We start from the raw sequence: 23,738 nt of genomic DNA on the forward strand, positions 1-23,738 counted from the left end.
AACCCGCAAATAGGTGGGAAAATGTGGGATACAAATGCAATAAATAAATAGTCCTTCGCACACACCCTTAGTTCCTACCGAAGGTAGTGTGGGAGTTCCATCTGAACCAGTCGATTGTCTTGCCAACATTTTTTCCCCGTCATCATGCCTACCCTGGCGAAAGCAGCTTGCACACACCTTGGACTGCAAGAGAGCATTGGCCTTTTACATGAAGCGGACGAAGCCCTTCAGATCCCAACAGGAGGGGAGTCGCCATCGGAAAATGCACAATCTCCTTTTGGCTAGCAGATTGCGTTTCCTTCGCTTATGCCCAAGCTGGGCTGACTCGGGAGTGCCATGTCACAGCTCATAATGTCAGAGCCATGGCCGCATCGTTGACTCACTTAAAGTCAGCCTCCATTGAAGAGATTTGCAAAGCTGCAACGTAGTCTTCATCCACACATTCACATCACGCAACTGCCTTCAGCAGGACACCCAATGCAACGGTCGGTTTGGGCAGTTGGTGCTGCAGAATCTGTTTGGAGTTTAGAATCCAACTCCACCCCCTAGGCCCTTTTTGTTCTGTTCCAGGCTGCACTCTCAGCTAGTTGTATATAGTTTCAGGTCAGTCTAAGTTATGTCCTTGCCATTCCGAGGTCCAGTTGACCAATGTTTGTTGTTTTGAGTGAGCCTTGATGCTAGGGATACCCCAACTGTATGTATAATACAATCTGCTTGTCCTTATAGAAAGTGAAGATACTTACCTGTAGCAGGTATTCTCCGAAGACAGCAGGCTGATTATTCTCACAAACCTGCCCACTTCCCCTTGGAGTTGTCTCCTCTTTCTCTTTCTTTTTACTCTTCACTGAACTGAGGAGCGCGGCCGCAGTATGGGCGGGAAGACACTCGGCACATGCACAATCCGCACTCAGAAGGCTCTAGCAAACTTTTTGCTAGTTGAAATGCCGGTTCTCGTGCTGGCACGGATCACCGACCCAACTGTGAGAATAATCAGCCTGCTGTCTTCGGAGAATACCTGCTATAGGTAAGTATCTTTCCTTTCTCTGAGGACAAGCAGGCTTGCTTAGTCTCACAAACCAACAAACATTGGTCAACGGGGCCTCACAACAGTGAGGACTTAACGCAGATTAACCTGAAACTATAAATAAACTAGATGAGAGTGCAGCTTGGAAGTGTTTTAATTAGAAACTGCATAAGTATATAAGTAATGCCACACTTGGAAAAGATCAAGGGTCCATCGAGCCCAGCATCCTGTCCACGACAGCGGCCAATCCAGGCCAAGGGCACTGCTTTGTTTTACATTTTGGTTGATATGTGTGTTATAAAAAGTTTAAAATAAACTATGGGGCTCATTTTCAAAGCACCTAGATACACAAAACATCATAGGTTACTATGGTAATTTGCATGTCTAATTGCGTTGAAAATGAGCCCCTCTGTGTGTTTATAAAATAAGTGCCTTTTTATCCTCTCAACCTAGGTGATCTGTTATAAAATTTACTTCCTCTTCCATGCTGCTTCCATTTGGATGGTGGCTTAAGCATAATGAGTATGCGTGGTACAGTGTGTTGGTGAAGTCTGGCTTATTTCCTCATTTTTTTTAGTTTTGTATATGGTCAAGATGCGTACCTTAAACTATCTTTCATTGCTTTTGCATTCTTTTTTTTCTGGTAATTTAAATAGTGATACTCACTTTAACTGCCTGCTTTCAAAATTTCTGATTTAGGAATGCTGTAACGGTAAATATGAGTCATGATTTTAACACCTAGAAGTGTATTGCATTGGCCTGTTTCTGAAGAGGACTCACTTAATATGAATAATCTGCTGGATGATAAAATTTCTTATGCTGGTCCTGATTCTGTTTTTTTTCCAAATGGATAATGGATACATATAATGGACTCTCAGCAGAGATAATGAAAATAAACATAGTAATGGAATTGAAAAAAAAGGTCTGTGGCTTTGGCGATGGGGGTGGGGGTTGGCATACTTCTATTCTGTCACTGTCCAAAATAATACAGAGAATAGGGTTGACAGGTGTACCCTTCGGGGTGGGGTATTGAGAAGAGCAAAGCAAAGGGTGGAGAAAAGTAGCAAAGTGTAGAATTCCTTGGTGTAGCCATATTGATAGTAGCAGACTAGAACTTTCTATGAAACAAGAATGTTGATGTCAGCAGGCTAATGATGGCCATGTACCGTCTAGTAAGGGCATATAGGTGTAAAAATGTAGGTTATCTAGATTTGTAGTTCTATAGCAGCCGTTCCCAATCCAGTCCTTGGGGCACACCTAGGCCCATCGGATTTTCATGAAATTCACAATGAATATTTCTCAGTTAGATTTTCATGCAGCTGAAGCAGTACATACAAATCTATTTCATGCATATTCATTGTGGATATCCTGAAAACCCGATGGGACTACTAGGTGTGGCCCAAGGACTGGGTTGGGAATGGCTGTTCACTAGGTTAGATTATTATGGAGCTTGGTAGGAAGGAATGGTGGGGAAGGGGGGAGTTTGCAATGGAGATCTTGGTATTAGATAGCAACACAAGATACCATCCCTAATTGATTTAAGATCATGGAGAAATTATGAGAAAGCAAACAAAAGCTAACTGGCAAAGCAGGGGTATCTTGTAAGAGCTCAAACTTCTAATGGGTTACATTTTCTGCAGTGACCAAGGACTACTGAGTAGACTGAATGGACTGATTGATCCTTTTCTTCTGTTTACTGTGTTACTATTAAAATACTGAAGTTTCTGACTTTGTGTGTGGGTAGAACACCTGGCAGTATGATGGACTCAAGAGACATTCAGAAGGCTTTCCCCACACCCACACTCTTTCACACATCACTAGATGATGCAACTTTTTAAGCATCATTACTCAGTTTGAGAAGATGCTTTGGCTCATGAAGTCCTGAGCTTGACTTTTCTGCTCTGTAAAATGTTATAAATAGTATGTAACCAAATCAAGCTAATTAGTTTACAAGAGGGTAAAATTTCACTGAGACTTGCCTTGCTGCTACAGAATCTTCCTGAATGGGAAGGGTCCTGTATTCTTGTTATAAGATAATGATACCCACTGCCTGTCTTTAATTCATTATTGAAAATCTTTTATCAAAAATGAGATGAGGCAGAGAAACTGTGCTCTCTTTTGTTGCCCCATCTTTAAGGATGTAACTTGCAGATTATAACTAGTGGTTTAACAATTCAACTTTATTTCATTGGACTCATAGGCAGGTATTAAGCTAATATTTCTTTGTTCCTTATATAGGGCCCCCTATCTGCTAAGCATTTTTTACATAGTTTGAGTTTAGACAATTTCCTAAACTTCTTTTCAGCATGATCATGAAAGCAGTGTGCAGTCTAGCAATACAAAGTTACAAGGAGGAGAGGGAGGACAGTTGGAAGGGATATAAACTTAAATAGGAGAAAATCTTTATTAAGTCTGGCACCACAGCGGCTACAGGCAATGGAGTCCTCAGTTTTCACACACTGTAGCCTTGAGTAATACTATTAGGTTTATTTGAAGATACCTAAATTGATTGTTCTTACATATAATTTATTTATTTTATTTATTTGTTACGTTTGTATCTCACATTTTCCTACCTATTTGCAGGCTCAAAGTGGCTTACATAGTACTGGAGAGGCGTTCGCCGACTTCGGTATGAACAAATACAAAGTGATGTTGTGGTAAAATAAGGTTCATGTGGAACAGACACATTGGGAATCGTAGAGCGGAAGAGTTATGTTATGCTATTACGTGCTTTGGTTCCATTGTGTTGCAGAGTTCAGGTATTTAAGTTGGGTCGGTAGGATATGCCATTTTAAACAGGTTAGTTTTTAGTGCTTTCCGGAAGTTTAGGTGGTCATACGCTGTTTTCACGGCTTTTGGTAATGCATTCCACAGTTGTGTGCTTAAATAGGAGAAACTGGATGTATAAGTTGATTTGTATTTAAGTCCTTTGCAACTTGGATAGTGGAGATTGAGATATGTTCGTGTTGAGCTGGACGTGTTTCTGGTTGGTAGGTCTATAAGATCTGTCATGTATCCCGGAGCTTCGCCGTAGATAATTTTGTGAACCAGGGTACAGATTTTGAAAGCAATACGTTCTTTGATTGGGAGCCAGTGATGTTTTCCGTGTAGGGGTTTTGCACTTTCAAATTGTGTTTTTCCAAATATAAGCCTGGCTGCCGTGTTTTGAGTGGTCTGAAGTTTCTTTAAGATTTGTTCTTTGCATCCCGCATAGATTCCATTGCAGTAGTCTGCATGGTTTAGTACCATTGATTGTATCGAGTTGTGAAATGTTTCCCTTGGGAAGAATGGTTTCACACATTTGAGTTTCCACATTGGAGTGGAACATTTTCTTTGTCGTGGATTTTACTTGGCTCTCTAGTTTAAGGTTACGATCCATCGTGACGCCGAGGATTTTCAGGCTGTCTGAGATGGGGAGGGTGTAATCTGGGGTATCTATACTTGTGAGGTTGTCTGCGTTGTATTGGAATGAGAGGATGAGACAGTTTGTGTTTTCTGTGTTGAGTTTTAGTTGAAATGCATTTGCCCATGAGTTCATGATATTCAAGCTGAGCTTGATTTTGTTGGTGATTTCTGTTAGCTCATGTTTGTAAGGAATATATATAGTGACATCGTCTGCATAAATGAAAGGGTTTAGACCTTGGTTGGATAAGAACTTGGCTAGTGGGTGCATCATTAGGTTGAAGAGGATCGGCGATAGTGGTGATCCCTGAGGCACTCCACAGTCTGCTCTCCATTGTGATGAAATGTTTGAATTTGATTTCACTTGATATGTTCTAGTGGTTAGGAAACCCTTGATCCAACTGAGTATATTTCCACCAATCCCGAAGTAATCTAGTAGTCTTAGTAGTATATTATGGTTTACCATGTCGAATGCACTAGACATGTCGAATTGGAGGAGGAGTATGTTTTTACCTGTTGCTATTTCTTGCTTGAATTTAGCTAGGAGTGTTATTAGTACTGTTTCAGTGCTGTGGAGGGGGCAAAATCCTGATTGTGATTCATGTAATATTGTGAATTTGTTTATGTAATCAGTAAGTTGTTTGGTTACCATGCTTTCCATCAGTTTGACTACCAGTGGGATAGATGCTACTGGGCGGTAGTTAGTGATTTTGTTTGTTTTTTTTCTTGGTATCTTTTGGTATTGGGGTGAGTAGGATATTGCCATTTTCCATAGGGAAGAGACCTTGCTGAAGCATGTAGTTTAGGTTGGATGTGAGGTCAGCTATGTAGCGGTCAGGGGCGGATTTTATTAGATAGCTGGAACAGGTATCCAGTTTACAGTGAGTGTTGGAGAACCTACTAATCGCCTGGGTAACTGTTTCGACGGTGAGGGGAGCGAAGTTTGACCAGGTTCGGTTGGCTGGGTATTTTCACAGGGTAGGGTCCAAACTGTTGAGGAAGTTTTCGATATTGGTGGTGTTGTGTGGTAATGTGTTGCATAGATTTGCAGTTTTTTCTCTGAAGTATTTAGCAAGTTTGTCTGCAGATGGGATGTCTGTATTAGTTGTAGTGACCAAGGTGGTGTCTAGTAATTTGTTCACGAGTTGGTATAGTTTCTTTGTGTCTTTGTAGTCTGTTCCTATTTTAGTTTTATAGTATGACCTTTTGACCTGTTTTATTACGTATTTGTATTTTCTTTGTGTGTGCTTCCATGTGTTGAGTGTCTGTTCATCATTTGTTTTTTTCCATGCTCGTTCGAGTTTCCTGGAGTGTGTTTCTAGCTTTTTCAGATCATCGTTGAACCATGGTATATGTAGAGTGCATATGCATTTGGAGTTCAGAAAAAAAATTTATGTTTTTTTGGTCTGATTGGTCAATGATTTTGGAGGTGGTGGGAGAATATTTACTAATTTATTTTATATTTTTTGGATTGTTTAGCATACTTTGAATACTGGATTTCCAGCATAGTCAGAACTTGCTTTGCTTGTTATTTACATTGGCATATGGGAAGCTTAGACACTATGGGCTTCTTTTACAAAGCTATGTTAGTGATTCCTGCGCTGCAAATGAGCGGAACTCCATAGGAACTAAATGGGCTTTCTCTCATTTGCCGTATCAAGAATTGGTAGAGCGGCTTTGTAAAAGAAGCCCTATGTTTCTTTTTTTTTTTGTGTGTGTCAGCCTGTTTCTTCATATTAGTTTCCTACCCATCCCTTCTTTACCAGGTTATTGCTATGTTCTTCTTCCAGCTCAAGGACATAGACTGTCACTTCTCCCACTTTTAATCTCAATACGTTGAGCTGGTCAGTATGTGGTGGTAGTCTATCAAATTCTGGAGTCTCTTCTTTTTGGATTGTGATCATACCCCTGGGAATTTGAATTGGTTCTAGGAATCAAACCTGAATCCTGGAACGCAGGTTTGAGGGCTTATAATTCATACATCTCAATCTGTGATTTTAATGTGCTTCTTCAAAGTTTTCTCTTATCTGATTGCCATGCCTGTCTGTTTTTTTTTATTATATTTTGCACGTGAGGTATTTTGGTTTTGAACTATGGTCTTTAACAAAATAATAATCATTTGTTTTTTAATATACTTTTACAGTGAGTGATGCCATGGCTGCAGATGGAAGTTTAGAGAAGCTAGTTGGGGAACCAAAAATGACTGCTGATGGAGAAACCAACGGCTCTTTTGAAAGAAGTGAAGCCAAGAGCCATCTGAACCCAACCAAGAACCCTCAGGACAGTATGAAAGCAATTCAGCAGGACTCCAGTAGTAAACTGAATAGGATAAATGAGAATGGGATATCGGAAAGAATCAGTGAAGGTGGAAAGCAGAATCATATGAAATTGAATGATCACACACAGACTTCTGTAACAGGGAGCAATGGTTATATTTTAAATAAGCAAACTGCCCCAGAGCAGCCCCTAAGGACTACCAGCACACCAAATGCTTCTCTTTGTGGTCACGCTACAAAAACTGTTCCTGCGGCAGCAAGTAAAGCAAGAGTTCCAAACGCATTTCCCCCAACACAAGCAGCACTGTCTGCCAAGCTTGGGGAAGGAAGTAGTGATGCGGATGTAAAGAAATCAGGGGTTGTCACTTCTGAGGTGAAGGTCCACAGAGCCCGGAAGACCATGCCCAAGCCTAGCACAAATCTGGTAATGTACAAACCTAGCACACTATTGGTTATAGCATCCAGGCTCATTTGATAGGGAACCAAAGTAAATCATGTGTTGCTTAAACAATAAACCTAGAAGAAAGGCATCCAATAGCTGTCAGAATTGCAGAAGGTTAAATGCCCTGGTATTCATAGTTGAGGTGATAAGAATGTTTAAACCAAATGTTTAAACCATCATCAATAGGACATACATGAACCAGCTGGCCATTATTTTCAATGCAAACCTTCCATTTAAAATTTATTATATGGGCTTTCTCATTAAAAATTTGAAAGCAAATTCAGAATCATTCAGGTTTCCTGAAAAGAAAGTGTGACATATTACTGACATGGTTTTCAAGGAACACACATAATTATTACAGAAAAACATGCTGTAATGTCATTCTGTATAATTATAATAATAGTCTACCTGAGATATTAGTGTAGGACTCAATATTCAAAGGATTTATGCTCCAAACCTTGAGAGTTATGCTCATAAATTGGCCTAAAATTCACTAGGGCTGAGCAAATACATTTTTATTCAAAATTTTCCTAAACTCTTAACTCTGATGTAATTGTATGTTGCATATATTTGACCTATGTTTGACTTATTCTTGCTGTATGCATTGAGTGTGTGGTAACAGAGGCGTATTTAGGGCAGAGACAAGAGGTTAGGGGAATAGCAGATATTTTCAACACTAGGCTCATAAATCTAGGCAAAAGAATGGCAGGCTTAATTCTATGGGATCACCACTATAATCCAGGCCAATAATGTTTCAATGGGGCTGTACTATACACAGTCACAAATTCTGTCCCACAGCATCTTATTTCCTGTATATTTTTTATATATCTGAAAACCTCAGCGCTGTACCTTGAGGGCGAAAACTTTCAGTGTTGCAAGAATTGCAACACCAATCTTCTAATTGGTTAACCTACTATATATTTTTTTAAAATTTTTTGTTACATTTGTACCCCTCGCTTTCCCACTCATGGCAGGCTAAATGCGGCTTACATATTGTATACAGATACTTATTTGTACCTGGGGCAATGGAGGGTTAATTATTAGAGCTAAAAGAAAGTCCTTCAGAAAATGGAAGAAGGAACTGATGGAAAATAATAAGAAACGGCATAAGGAATGTCAAGTCAAATGCAAAGCGCTGATAAGAAAAGCTAAGAGGGACTTCGAAAAAAAGATTGCGTTGGAGGGAAAAACACATAGTAAACATTTTTTTAGGTATTTTAAAAGCATAAAAATAACATCTGTTAACCGATGAGGAGGTTGGTGTTGTAATACTTGCAGCATTGAAAGTTTTTGTCATCAGGTTACACTGTTGAGGTTTTCAGATATATAAAAAATATATAAGAAAAAAATATATAAGTACATAAGTATTGCCATACTGGGATAGACCAAAGATCCATCAAGCCCAGCATCCTGTTTCCAACAGTGGCCAATCCAGGTCACAAATACCTGGCAAGATCCCAAAAAGTACAAAACATGTTATGCTGCTTATCCCAGAAATAAGCAGTGGAGTTTCCCCAAGTCCATTTTAATAATCGTCAATTGTCTTTTCCTTTAGGAAGCCATCCAAACCTTTTTAAAACCCTGTTAAGCTAACCGTCTTTACAGCATTCTCTGGCATTGAGTTCCAGAGTTTAATTACATGATGAGTGAAGAAAGATTTTATCCGATTTGTTTTAAATTTACTACTTCATAGCTTCATCGAATTCCCTCTAGTCCTAGTATTTTTGGAAAGAATAAACAAACGCTTCACGCTAACCTTTCCAGCCCACTCATTATTTTATAGATCTCTATCATATCTTTTCTCCAAGCTGAAGAGCCTTAGCCGCTTTAGCCTTTCCTCATAGGGAAGTTGTCCCATCTCCTTTATAATTTTTGTCGCCCTTCTCTGCACCTTTTCTAATTCCACTATATCTTTTTTGAGATGCGGTGACCAGAATTGAATACAGTATTCGAGTTGCGGTCACACCATGGAGCAATACAAAAGCATTATAATGTCCTCATTTTTGTTTTCCATTCCCTTTCTAATAATACCTAACATTCTATTTGCTTTCTTAGCAACAGCAGCACACTGAGCAGAAGGTTTCAACGACACCTAGATCCCTTTCTTGGTCCGTGACTCCTAACGTGGAACCTTGCATGACGTAGCTATAATTTTGAGTTCCTCTTTCCCACATGCATCACTTGCACTTTCTCACATTAAACGTCATCTGCCATTTAAACGCCCAGTCTCATAATGTTCTCTTGTAATTTTTCACAATCCTCCCGCGATTTAATGACTTTGAATAACTTTGTGTTGTTCACAAATTTAATTACCTCACTAGTTACTCCCATCTCTAGGTCATTTATAAATATGTTAAAAAGCAGCAGCCCCAGAACAGACCCCTGAGGAACCCCACTAACCACCCTTCTCCATTGAGAATACTGACCGTTTAACCCTACTTTCTGTTTTCTATCTTTTAACCAGTTTTTAATCCACAATAGAAGATGGAGCCATTACAGATGGGTTGTGTCCATCAACCAGCAGAGGGAGATAGAGAGCACACTTTTTTCAGTGCCTCATACCAGCTTGCTCCACTGCCTCTCTTCAGTATTCTCTATCTCCCCTAGCAGAGTGGCTGCAGCTTCTCCGAGCTCCATCTAAAATCTGCCTGGAGGTTGCTCCTGTGCTTTTGCCAGTTGTTAGCAGGGGTGTTGGAGGCTATAGCAGCTTCACTTTAAAGGCACATAGGTTCACCCTTTCCGTGCCTTACCCATACCTCCGTGGATGTGGACGCATTGCTTAGCTTTCCCTGTCCTTCCCCACCAACAGTGGATGCAGGCACATAGGTTCGCCCTTTCCCTGTCTTTCCCACTCACCTGAGCCTCCAGAGTTCTATTTACCTCTGCTTTCCTCACAGCGTTTAATAAAAAAAAAAAAAAAAAAAGCGCTTAGACGCTGGAACAGTGAGTCTGACGTCGGTGCCGGGCAAGATGGTGGAGGCTATTATTAAGAATAAAATTGCAGAGCATATACAAAAACATGGACTGATGAGACAAAGTCAGCACGGATTTAGTGAAGGGAAGTCTTGCCTCACCAATCTAATGCATTTTTTTGAGGGGGTAAGCAAACATGTGGACAATGGGGAGCCGGTTGATATTGTATATCTGGATTTTCAGAAGGCGTTTGACAAAGTGCCGCACGAAAGACTCCTGAAGAAATTGCAGAGTCATGGAATCGGAGGTAGGGTATTATTATGGATTAAGAACTGGTTGAAAGATAGGAAGCAGAGAGTAGGATTGCGTGGCCAGTATTCTCAGTGGAGGAGGGTAGTTAGTGGGGTCCCGCAGGGGTCTGTGCTGGGTCCGTTGCTTTTTAATGTATTTATAAATGACCTAGAGATGGGAATAACTAGTGAGGTAATTAAATTCGCCGATGACACAAAATTATTCAGGGTCGTCAAGTCGCAGGAGGAATGTGAACGATTACAGGAGGACCTTGCGAGACTGGGAGAATGGGCGTGCAAGTGGCAGATGAAGTTCAATGTTGACAAGTGCAAAGTGATGCATGTGGGTAAGAGGAACCCGAATTATAGCTACGTCTTGCAAGGTTCCGCGTTAGGAGTTACGGATCAAGAAAGGGATCTGGGTGTCGTCGTCGATGATACGCTGAAACCTTCTGCTCAGTGTGCTGCTGCGGCTAGGAAAGCGAATAGAATGTTGGGTGTTATTAAGAAGGGTATGGAGTCCAGGTGTGCGGATGTTATAATGCCGTTGTATCGCTCCATGGTGCGACCGCACCTGGAGTATTGTGTTCAGTACTGGTCTCCGTATCTCAAAAAAGATATAGTAGAATTGGAAAAGGTACAGCGAAGGGCGACGAAAATGATAGTGGGGATGGGACGACTTTCCTATGAAGAGAGGCTGAGAAGGCTAGGGCTTTTCAGCTTGGAGAAGAGACGGCTGAGGGGAGATATGATAGAAGTGTATAAAATAATGAGTGGAATGGATCGGGTGGATGTGAAGCGACTGTTCACGCTATCCAAAAATACTAGGACTAGAGGGCATGAGTTGAAGCTACAGTGTGGTAAATTTAAAACGAATCGGAGAAAATTTTTCTTCACCCAACGTGTAATTAGACTCTGGAATTCATTGCCGGAGAACGTGGTACGGGCGGTTAGCTTGACGGAGTTTAAAAAGGGGTTAGATAGATTCCTAAAGGACAAGTCCATAGACCGCTATTAAATGGACTGGAAAAATTCCTCATTTTTAGGTATAACTTGTCTGGAATGTTTTTACGTTTGGGGAGCGTGCCAGGTGCCCTTGACCTGGATTGGCCACTGTCGGTGACAGGATGCTGGGCTAGATGGACCTTTGGTCTTTCCCAGTATGGCACTACTTATGTACTTATGTACTTGCCTTTTTCTATGGGACCGGAGCTGTGATACTCGGTCCAGTGAGGTAAGAGTGTTTTCTGACTCCTCCGGGGTGGGCCCGCGATCGGGGCGATTTTGGCGCGAATCGGCATTTTGAATTTTACCGCCGTTTTCAGCGATGGCTGCGGAGACAGTAAAGCGCTGTTCCAAGTGTGGCAAGCGCAGATCAGCAGCGGGGCTCTGTAAATTGTGCTGTACAGATGTTAGAGCCGGCCCGAGCATGGCGAGCGACGATTCTTCGCGCTCTGAGCTGGCAGTGGGTGCCATTTTGAATTTACCACATGGCGCGACCTCCGCTGAGGCGGAGAGTCCTGAGCCCGGGGGGAGGCCTCGGAGTGAGGCTGATATGGGAGCTACTAGCCCCGGCAGAGATCCGGGTGCCCAGGGTGAGTTTTTCTCTCCTGATTTTGTCTTATTAATGCATAAAGCATACATGCTTAAAAGAGCTCTCCCACAAAGCCCGGCATGGGCCTCTTCTAATGCGCCCCCCCCCCCCCCCCCCGGTGGATTCTAGCCTGGGTATGCCCTCTGAGGCGTTATTCCCTGATAATTGGCAGAATATGAAGCGCAGAAGGGCTCATTCCCCTTCAGAGAGTGCTGCACCTCCATTCCCCCCCCCCCCCCCCCCCCCCCCCCCCCCGTGGTCGGGCTGTGAGGATTCGGTGGACTCTGGCAGGCCTTCATCGTCTGAGGAGCCAGAGTCTGGTGCAGAAGTGACTCAGGATCTGGACGATCCCTCCGCGGTGAGGATTTTCCACCGTGATGAGCTGCCAGCACTTATTTCTGATGCCCTGCAGGCTCTCTCTATTGAGGACCCTGCCAGTGGCACAGCCTCCTCTGTGAATCCTAGGATGGCTAGTACCAAAAAGCCTGCTCGAGCCTTTCCTTTGCATGACTCCATCCAAGAGCTTATTTCGGCTCAATGGGCTGACCCCGAGGGACCTTTGAAAGTTTCCAGGGCTATGGGGCAATTATAACCTCTGAGTGAGGAGCATATGGCTCGCTTTGCTATGCCTAAAGTGGATGCCCTAGTCACAGCTGTGACAAAGAGAACTACCCTCCCTGTTGAAGGAGGTGTGGCCCTGAAGGATATTCAAGACCGTAGTCTGGAATCAGCACTTAAACGGTCATTTGAAATTGCAGGTCTCACTATTCGGGCGTCTGCATGCAGTTGTTATGCTGCTAGAGCCTGCCTGGCTTGGTTGCAACAGGCAGTGGAACAGCCCGGTGATGGAGCGGAGCCCTTTTCAGATGTGGCTCCGCAGATGGAGTCGGCCTTGTCCTTTCTTGCCCTTTATGATATTGTCAGAGCTTCGGCTAAACACATGGCAGTAGAAGTGGCGGCTCGCCGTCTTCTTTGGCTACAGCATTGGGCGGCGGACATGGCCTCTAAGCAAAGGTTGGTGAAGTTGCCCTTTCAAGGCCTTCTCCTGTTTGGTGAGGAGTTGGAGAAAATTGTGAAGGGCCTAGGTGAGGCTAAACCCCAGCGCTTGCCCAAAGATAGGCCTCGGCCTTCCTCTAAGGGTCTGGCGGTCCACTCCTCTTACAGACCTTGCTTCCGTGAAGCTCGAAGGTACCGCCCGGGGCGTTCTGCTGGGTTCACTTCACGTGCCCGTTTTCAGCAGAGGAACTCCTTTCGCTCAGACAAACGTTCCACAGCCACTGGCTCAAGGCCTGGAGTTCAGGGGCGACCCTCTCAATGATGGTGCGCCGGCCCTCTCCTCGAGTCCTGTCATCGGAGGACGTCTTTCCCTCTTTGCCGAGGAGTGGGCCAACATTTCCTCAGATCAGTGGGTCTTGGACCTGATCAGAGACGGTTACAGAATAGAATTCGACGCCCCTGTAAGAGACATGTTTGTGGAGTCCCAATGCGGTTCTGCCGCCAAACGGGTGGCGGTAGAGGAGACTTTACAAGGTCTGATTCAGATAGGGGCTGTGTCCCCGGTACCTCCCGCCGAACAAGGCTGCGACCGCTACTCCGTCTACTTTGTGGTGCCATGAAAAGGAGGGTCTTTTCGCCCTATTCTGGACTTAAAAGAATTAAGTCCCTGAGAATGCGGCATTTTCACATGGAAACCCTGCGCTCCGTCATTGCGGCGGTACAGCCAGGAGAGTTTCTCACGTCTCTGGACCTGAAAGAAGCTTACTTGCACATTCCAATTTGGCCCCCGCACCAGAAGTTTCTGAGGTTTGCGGTGATGGGAAAGCATTTCCAGTTCCGGGCCTTGCCTTTTGGCCTCGCCACAGCTCCCCGCACCTTTTGGAAGGTTATGGTGGTAGTAGCTGCCTTTCTAAGGCGAGAGGGTATTCGGGTTCACCCGTACCTGGATGACTGGCTCATTCGAGCAAACTCTGCTGCAGAGATTCAGCATGTAACAGCCAGAGTGGTCTCAGTACTTCAATCTCTGGACTGGGTCGTCAGTTTGGCCAAAAGTCACCTGACCCCCTCGCAGTCTCTAGAATATTTGGGCGCCAGGTTCGACACAGCCTCGGGGTATGTGTACCTACCTGAGCAAAAGCGGTGCAAGCTTCAGAATCAGGTCCGTCTGCTCCTGAGGATGCCCCGCCCGCGAGCTTGGATCGATGACGGCCACCATGGAACTGGTGCCCTGGGCGAGAGCGCACCTGAGACCTCTACTCCATGTGGAAACTGAAAAGAATAAGACCATTCTTTCCAAGATCTGTCTTCCGCAACCTAGTGCAATCACTCGTACTCAGTCACCTGGATTACTGCAACTCACTATACGCAGGCTGCAGAGAACAAATACTGAGGAAACTTCAAACAGGCCAGAATACAGCAGCCAGACTCATCTTCGGAAAACCAAAATACGAAAGTGCAAAACCCTTTTCGGGAGAAACTACACTGGCTCCCACTCAAGGAACGTATCACTTTTAAAGTATGCACCTTAGTCCACAAAATAATCCACGGTGAAGCCCCTGCATACATGTCTGATTTAATAGACCTGCCACCCAGAAACGCTAAAAGATCATTCCGAACCTTCCTCAATCTCCATTTCCCTAAGTGCAAAGGCATAAAATACAAAGTACTGCACGGATCAACCTTCGCTTACATGAGCACGCAATTCTGGAATACACTACCACGCAACCTGAAAATGATCTATGAACTAACCGACTTCCGCAAACTACTGAAGACTTATCTCTTCGAGAAAATTTACTGCAAGGATCAAAACACATGAAGTCCATACATACTAATAGATACGCATCAATACACTCTCTTCTGAATTCTCTTCCCTCGTATTTTCACCACACCTAAAACTCTACCCACAGATAAAATTGTTAGACCTTTATGTTCCCTTGCTATTGTTTTATCGCCCTATCAATTCCCCACTGTTATATTCCATTGTTCTATTCCCAAATGATATCCTGACTCTACTTTGTCTTCCCATAACTCTTCACAATGTAACCCATAATCGTACTGCAACAAATTGTATTTCCATCATTCACAATGTATTGTAAGCCACACTGAGCCCGCAAATAGGTGGGAAAATGTGGGATACAAATGTAAATAAATAAATAAATACAGTATGCTCTACTCCAAAGATGGTCTCAAGTATCTCAGGATTACCAATGCAGACTTACTTGGCTCCCTGCGGCCCGACTCAGCATGGAGTGGTGGCTCTCAGACAGCATGCTGCGGCGAGGAATGCCGCTGGCGCTCCCCGAGTGGTGCCTAGTGGTGACAGATGCCAGTCTGAAAGGCTGGAGCGCACATTGCAAGGGGAAGCATGCCTAGGGTCTATGGACACCCGAGGAGTCGGAGTGGTCCATCAACTGCCTCGAGTTGAAAGCGGTGTTTCAGGAGCTTCTGGCCTTTCAAGTGACCCTGGAAGGATTGGCTGTCAGAGTGATGTCGGACAACACGACAGCAATGGCCTACATAAATCGACAAGGCGGCACTCAGTGCAGAGCTCTAGCCGCACAGGTCGAACAAATTTGCCACTGGGCCGAGCTGCATCTACAGTTTCTGTCAGCAGCTCATATTGCAGGTCAGAGCAACGTGCAGGCCGATTATCTAAGCAGGCATCAGATCGATCCAGCGGAGAGGGAACTTGCAGACGAAGGGTTTCTGCAGATATGTGCCAAATGGGGCAAGCCTGTGATGGATCTTATGGCGACAAGCACCAATGCCAAAGTCCCGTGCTTCTTCAGCAGACAGAGAGATCCTCGCCCGGCGGGGTTGGATGCCTTGGCTCAACCCTGGCCTCCGGGCCTACTGTATGTGTTGCCTCCTTGGCCCTTGATAGGGCGAGTGCTCCTGCGGATTCGGCTGCATCCAGGAGAAGTGGTTCTCGTCGCCCCGGATTGGCCCAGGAGGCCTTGGTATGCGGACCTCCGACAGATGCTCGTTGAGGATCCTCTTCAGTTACCTCTGGTTCCCAACCTGTTGTCACAGGGTCCGGTGACCATGGAGGACGCCGGCCGATTTGGTCTTATGGCCTGTCGATTGAGAGGGCGCAATTGAGAGGCAGAGGCTATTCCAATAAAGTAATTACCACTCTCCTGCAAGCCCGCAAGCGTTCCACTTCCGTGGCTTATGCCAGGATTTGGCGCCAGTTTGAAGTCTGGTGTGCTTCCAGAGAGATCACACCCCTGCGGGCTCCTGTCTCGCCGATTCTGGACATTTTGCAGGATGGTGTACAAAAAGGCTTGGCCTATAATTCCCTGCGGGTGCAAGTGGCAGCGTTGGCCTCCCTGTGTGGCAAGGTTGAAGGCGTGTCTTTAGCTGCTCATCTGGATGTGGCACGGTTTCTTAGAGGGGTGCTTCGGCTCTGTCCTCCCGTGCGTGCACCTTATCCAGCTTGGAACCTGGGGCTAGTGCTGAAGGCCCTTCAGGGTGCTCCCTTTGAACCGCTTCGGCGTGCTTCAGAGAAAGATTTGACACTGAAGGCCGTCTTGTTAGTGGCCATTACTTCGGCGAGATGGGTGTCAGAGCTCCAGGCGCTGCCCTGTAGAGACCCTTTTCTGCAGTTTTCAGAGTCCGTGGTCACGGTTCGGACCGTGCCTTCCTTCTTGCCTAAGGTGGTTTCAGCGTTTCACCTAAACCAACCTATTTTCTTGCCCTCCTTTGTCGAGGAGGAGTTTCCAGAATCTTTTGGGCAATTGTACCTGTTGGACATGCGCAGGACTCTGCTGCAGTATCTGTGAGTTACTAACTCTTTCAGGACCTCTGATCATCTGTTTGTTTTGCTATCAGGTCCTCGCAGAGGGTCTCCAGCGTCTAAAGCCACTATTGCCCGCTGGCTTAAAGAATTTATCTTTTCAGCTTATTTGCTTGCCGGCCGGCCTCCGCCTGATGCCTTTAAGGCGCATTCCACTAGAGGAATTTCCTCTTCTTGGGCTGAAACTGGAGCACTCTCTCTTCAAGAGATTTGTAGTGCAGCAACATGGGCTTCTAAGCTCTCTTTTGCCCGACATTATAGGCTGGATGTGGCTGCCAGGAGGGATGCACATTTTGGAGCGCAAGTGCTGATGCGTGGTGTGGCTTGTTCCCACCCTATCTAGGGATTGCTTTGATACATCCCATCTGTAATGGCTGCATCTGCTTGATGACAAGGAAGGGAAAATTAGGTTCTTACCGTGATAATTTTCTTTCCTTTAGTCATAGCAGATGCAGCCATGATCCCTCCCTGTCTGATGCTATCTGCTGTAAATCTATTTCAGGTTCTGTTCATGTTTCCTGGAGATTCCGTCCTTGGGAGAAAGTCGGAAAACAGTCTTCAGGATTCTTGTTCAATTAAAGGAGGATGACTTAATTCCCTCCAGTTTCATGTTTTGGAGGATGAGTTTATTCCCTCCAGTTATGTCTCAGTGGAGGATGAGTTTATGCCCCCTGGGAGGATGTTTCATTCCCTCCATTCTGAGTTAATGCCCTTTGTTGTAGGGCCATCGTTCGCTGTGAGGAAAGCTCATGTTATTCCCATTGCGGTTTGCCATACTGCTTTGGAAGCTTCAAATACTGAAGAGAGGCAGTGGAGCAAGCTGGTATGAGGCACTGAAAAAAGTGTGCTCTCTATCTGCCTCTGCTGGTTGATGGACACAACCCATCTGTAATGGCTGCATCTGCTATGACTAAAGGAAAGAAAATTATCACGGTAAGAACCTAATTTTCCCATTTAGTACTATGTTACTAAGAGGGGCATAATCGAAAGGGGCGCCCACGTTTTCCTGGGGCCGTCCTCGCAGGACAGCTGCGTGAAAGGGCGGGGAAACCAATATTTTCCGAGAACAAGCAGGCTGCTTGTTCTCACTGATGGGTGACGTCCACGGCAGCCCCCTCCAATCGGAAACTTCACTAGCAAAGGCCTTTGCTAGCCCTCGCGCGCCGATGCGCACCGTGCATGCGCGGCTGTCTTCCCGCCCGAACCGGCTCGTGTTCGTCAGTCTTCTTTTGTCCGCGCTCGGGATGGTCGTGTTTTGCCACCGTTTCGTGCCCCTCAAGTTGACCTCGCGCGTCTTCGCGATTTTCGCTAAAAAAAAAAAAAGAAGAGACCATCTGTCTTTTCCCCTTTCCCGTATTTCCAGCTTTTTCCCCGCGTAAGTTTCCTTTCGCTTTCGGGACCGGCCTTTTTGGCCTCGGTACAGGTTTTTTCTCCCTTCTTTTTGGTGCCTTTCATCATCATCATCGCGAATTTTGATTTCGCCGGCGTGATTTTTCCGCCCATGTCATCGAAGTCTTCCAGCGGCTTCAAGAAGTGCACCCAGTGCGCCCGGGTAATCTCGTTCACTGATAGGTACGCTTCGTGTCTTCAGTGTCTAGGGGCTGGGCACCGCCCGCAGGCCTGCAGTCTTTGTGCTCTTTTGAAAACGAGGACTCAGGTAGTGAGATTGGCCCAGTGGAACGCGTTGTTCTCGGGCTCTTCGACGACAACAGCACGGGACGCATCGTGTGCATCGACGTCAACAGCATCAAAGTCTTCGACCTCGGCATCGACTGCATCGAGGCTTCTACCTCCTGCATCGTCGGTACCTAGACATCGAAAGGCTGCGTCGACGTCGGTGGTACCGGGACCTCCGCTGTTGCTGATGTCGTCGGACGGTGGTGCTTCGTCTGGAGTGCAGGTGAGGGCTGTCCATTCCCCTGCTGGTGGCGGTGAGCCTTCGGGTGGGTCTCCTCCTGCCCTGAGGGCTCCTGCGGTACAGCCCCCCCGAGATCGACCTTCGGCCTCGGCCCCGAGGAAGCGACGGTTGGATTCTACGTCCTCCTCGTCGGTACCGGGAAGCTCCGGTGACATGCTTCGCTTGAAGAAATCAAAGAAGCATCGTCACCGGTCTCCTTCCCGTCTCGGTACCGAGAGCTCTGGGTCGCCGAGGCAGTCGGCACCCAGTAGGCATCGGCACCGGGAGGACCGCTCACCCTCTATTCAGGAGGTGTCGATGCGCTCCACCTTGGACAGCCCGGAACCGCCTCCACGCCCGGAACAGACTCTGACCTCGACACCTTCACAGTCTTTCTCCACAGCTGCTCTGCACGAGAGTCTCCGGGCCGTTCTTCCAGAGATTCTGGGAGAGCTGTTGCGCCCTTCTCCTCCGGTACCGGGGGTGCTTGCGCCTCCGGTACCGTCAAGTGATGCGACGGCTGGCCCCTTGCCCGAGGTGAGGTCTCCTGTATCGGTACCGCTTGCGGTACCGGCTACGGCCGCCTCCCAGGCAGACTCCCCGACGACGTCGGCGGAGGGAGCTTTGCCGATGCTGGCGAGGGAGTCCACCTCTCGACGCTCCTACCGTGGCCGTGTTTCCACGGAGTCGAGTCGGGCACAGCTTCAGACGCAGGTTCGTGAACTTGTGTCTGATACCGATGGTGAGGCCTCGTGGGAGGAGGAGGAGGACATCAGATATTTCTCTGACGAGGAGTCTGATGGCCTTCCTTCTGACCCCACTCCCTCCCCTGAAAGGCAGCTTTCTCCTCCCGAGAGTCTTTATCGGCCTTTGTCCGGGAGATGTCTACGGCCATCCCCTTCCCGGTGGTCGCGGAGGATGAGCCAAGGGCTGAGATGTTTGAGCTCTTGGACTATCCTTCTCCACCTAAGGAAGCGTCCACAGTACCCATGCATCATGTCCTGAAAAAGACATTGCTGGCGAACTGGACCAAGCCATTAACTAATCCCCACATTCCCAAGAAGATCGAAACCCAGTATCGGATCCATGGGGACCCAGAGCTGATGCGCACTCAGTTGCCTCACGACTCTGGTGTTGTGGATCTGGCCCTAAAGAAGGCTAAGAGTTCTAGAGAGCATGCTTCGGCGCCCCCGGGCAAAGACTCCAGAATCTTAGACTCCTTTGGGAGGAAGGCCTATCATTCCTCTATGCTCGTGGCCAAGATTCAGTCCTACGAGCTCTACACGAGCATCCATATGCAGAACAATGTGCGGCAGTTGGCGGGCTTGGTGGACAAGCTCCCTCCTGAGCAAGCCAAGCCGTTTCAGGAGGTGGTCAGGCAGCTGAAGGCGTGCATAAAATTCCTGGCCAGAGGGGTATATGATACCTTTGATGTTGGCTCCAGGGCCGCTGCTCAAGGTGTGGTGATGCGCAGACTCTCATGGCTGCGTGCCTCCGACCTGGAGAATAGGATCCAGCAGTGGATTGCGGACTCCCCTTGCCGAGCGGACAACATTTTGGAGAAAAAGTCGAACAGGTGGTAGAACAGCTCCACCAGCGGGATACCGCTTTCGACAAATTCTCCTGCCGGCAGCCTTCAGCATCTACCTCCTCAGGTAGACGTTTTTATGGGGGAAGGAGGGCTGTTCCCTACTTTTCTGGTAAGTGTAGGTACAATCCTCCCTCTCGACAGCCTGCGGCCCAGGCTAAGCCCCAGCGCGCTCGCTCTCGTCAGCAGCGTGCGCCTCAGCAAGGCCCCACGGCTCCCCAGCAAAAGCAGGGGACGAGCTTTTGACTGGCTCCAGCAGAGCATAGCCGACATCAACGTGTCCATGCCGGACGATCTGCCGGTCGGGGGGAGGTTGAAAGTTTTTCACCAAAGGTGGCCTCTTATAACCTCCGACCGGTGGGTTCTTCAAATAGTCCGGCAAGGATACACCCTCAATTTGGCCTCGAAGCCTCCAAATTGCCCACCAGGAGCTCAGTCCTACAGCTTCCAGCACAAGCAGGTACTTGCAGAGTAACTCTCCGCTCTTCTCAGCGCCAATGCGGTCGAGCCCGTGCCATCCGGGCAAGAAGGGCTGGGATTCTATTCCAGGTACTTCCTTGTGGAAAAGAAAACAAGGGGGATGCATCCCATCATAGACCTAAGGGCCCTGAACAAGTATCTGGTCAAGGAAAAGTTCAGGATGCTTTCCCTGGGCACCCTTCTTCCCATGATTCAGAAAAACAATTGGCTATGCTCTCTGGACTTGAAGGACGCCTACACGCACATCCCGATATTGCCAGCTCACAGGCAGTATCTGCGATTTCAGCTAGGCACACGTCACTTCCAGTTCTGTGTGCTACCCTTTGGGCTCGCCTCTGTGCCCAGGGTGTTCACGAAGTGCCTGGCTGTAGTAGCAGCAGTGCTTCGCAGGCTGGGAGTGCACGTGTTCCCTTATCTCGACGATTGGCTGGTGAAGAACACTTCCGAGGCAGGAGCTCTACAGTCAATGCAGACGACTATTTGACTCCTGGAGCTACTGGGGTTTGTGATAAATTACCCAAAGTCCCATCTTCTCCCAGTACAGAGACTCGAATTCATAGGAGCTCTGCTGGATTCTCGGACGGCTCGTGCCTATCTTCCGGAGACAAGGGCCAACAATCTGTTGTCCTTCGTCTCCCGGGTGCGACTGTCCCAGCAGATCATAGCTCGGCAGATGTTGAGATTGCTGGGCCACATGGCCTCCACAGTTCATGTGACTCCCATGGCTCGTCTTCGCATGCGATCTGCTCAATGGACCCTAGCTTTCCAGTGGTTTCAGGCTGCTGGGGATCTAGAGGACGTGATCCACCTGTCCACGAGTTTTCTGAAATCCCTATACTGGTGGACGATTTGGTCCAATTTGACTCTGGGACGCCCTTTCCAAATTCCTCAGCCACAAAAAGTGCTGACTACAGATGTGTCTCTCCTGGGGTGGGGAGCTCATGTCGATGGGCTTCACACCCAGGGAAGCTGGCCCCTCCAGGAACAAGGTCTACAGATCAATCTCCTGGAGTTGCGAGCGGTCTGGAACGCTCTGAAGGCTTTCAGAGATCGGCTGTCCCATCAAATTATCCAAATTCAGACAGACAACCAGGTTGCCATGTATTACATCAACAAGCAGGGGGCACCGGATCTCGCCCCCTGTGTCAGGAAGCCGTCAGCATGTGGCTGTGGGCTCGCCGTTACGGCATGTTGCTCCAAGCCACATATCTGGCAGGCGTAAACAACAGTCTGGCCGACAGGTTGAGCAGGATTATGCAACCTCACGAGTGGTCGCTCAACTCCAGAGTAGTGTGTCGGATCTTCCAGGTGTGGGGCACCCCCTTAGTAGATCTCTTCGCATCTCGAGCCAACCACAAGGTCCCTCAGTTCTGTTCCAGACTTCAGGCCCACGGCCGACTGGCATCGGATGCCTTCCTCCTGGATTGGGAGGAAGGCCTGCTGTATGCGTATCCTCCCATACCTCTGGTGGGGAAGACTTTGTTGAAACTCAAGCAAGACCGAGGCACCATGATTCTGATTGCTCCTTTTTGGCCGTGTCAGATCTGGTTCCCTCTTCTTCTGGAGTTGTCCTCCGAAGAAACGTGGAGATTGGAGTGTTTTCCGACCCTCATCACCCAGAACGAAGGGGCGCTTCTGCATTCCAACCTCCAGTCTCTGTCTCTCACGGCCTGGATGTTGAGAGCGTAGACTTTGCCTCTTTGGGTCTGTCGGAGGGTGTCTCCCGTGTCTTGCTTGCTTCCAGAAAAGATTCCACTAAGAGGAGTTACTTCTTTTTATGGAGGAGGTTTGCCATCTGGTGTGACAGCAAGGCCTTAGATCTTCGCTCCTGTCCTACACAGACCCTGCTTGAATACCTTCTGCACCTGTCTGAGTCTGGTCTCAAGACCAACTCTGTAAGGGTTCACCTTAGCGCAATCAGTGCATACCATTACCGGGTGGAAGGTAAGCCGATCTCAGGACAGCCTTTAGTTGTTCGCTTCATGAGTGGTTTGCTTTTGTCAAAGCCCCCCATCAAACCTCCTACAGTGTCATGGGATCTCAATGTCGTTCTCACCCAGCTGATGAAACCTCCTTTTGAGCAACTGAACTCCTGCTATCTGAAGTACTTGACCTGGAAGGTCATTTTCTTGGTGGCAGTTACTTCAGCTCGTAGAGTCAGTGAGCTTCAGGCCCTGGTAGCCCAGGCCCCTTACACCAGATTTCATCATAATAGAGTAGTCCTCCGCACTCACCCTAAGTTCTTGCCTAAGGTAGTGTCGGAGTTCCATCTGAACCAGTCAATTGTCTTGCCAACATTCTTTCCCCGTCCGCATTCCTGCCCTGCTAAACGTCAGCTGCACACATTGGACTGCAAAAGAGCATTGGCCTTCTATCTGGAGCGGACACAGCCCAACAGACAGTCTGCCCAATTGTTTGTTTCTTTTGGTCCCAACAGGAGGGGAGTGGCTGTGGGGAAACGCACCATTTCAAATTGGCTAGCAGATTGCATTTCCTTCACTTACGCCCAGGCTGGGCTGGCTCTTGAGGGTCATGTCACGGCTCATAGTGTTAGAGCCATGGCAGCGTCAGTGGCCCACTTGAAGTCAGCCACTATTGAAGAGATTTGCAAAGCTGCGACGTGGTCATCTGTCCACACATTCACATCTCATTACTGCCTGCAGCAGGATAGCCGACGCGACAGTCGGTTCGGGCAGTCAGTGCTTCAGAATCTGTTCGGGGTTTAGAATCCAACTCCACCCCCCTAGGCCCATGTTTTATTCTGTTCCAGGCTACACTCTCAGTTAGTTGGATAAGTTGTTAGGTCAATCTCAGTTATGTCCTTGCCGTTGCGAGGCCCAATTGACCACATTTGTTGTTTTGAGTGAGCCTGGGGGCTAGGGATACTCCATCGGTGAGAATAAGCAGCCTGCTTGTTTTCGGAGAAAGCGAATGCTTCATACCTGTAGAAGGTATTCTCCGAGGACAGCAGGCTGATTGTTCTCACAAACCCGCCCGCCTCCCCTTTGGAGTTGTGTCTTCCCTTGTCTTTGTCTTG

At 47.2% G+C, this 23,738-nt stretch overlaps 1 protein-coding gene across 11 annotated transcripts in view; it reads left to right on the plus strand.

Moving 5' to 3' along the window:
- EHMT1 (euchromatic histone lysine methyltransferase 1) overlaps nt 1-23,738 on the plus strand; it is a 698,071-nt gene that overhangs the window by 233,133 nt on the left and 441,200 nt on the right. For all 11 annotated transcript variants that reach the window (XM_030207091.1, XM_030207089.1, XM_030207095.1 and 8 more), the window contains one exon: nt 6,570-7,126. In XM_030207091.1, coding sequence (XP_030062951.1) covers nt 6,570-7,126 — 557 coding nt within the window. The remainder of the gene's footprint in view (nt 1-6,569; nt 7,127-23,738) is intronic.

The sequence above is a fragment of the Microcaecilia unicolor genome, chromosome 6 (genome assembly GCF_901765095.1).
Source record: "Microcaecilia unicolor chromosome 6, aMicUni1.1, whole genome shotgun sequence".
Classification (NCBI taxonomy): Eukaryota; Metazoa; Chordata; class Amphibia; order Gymnophiona; family Siphonopidae; genus Microcaecilia; species Microcaecilia unicolor.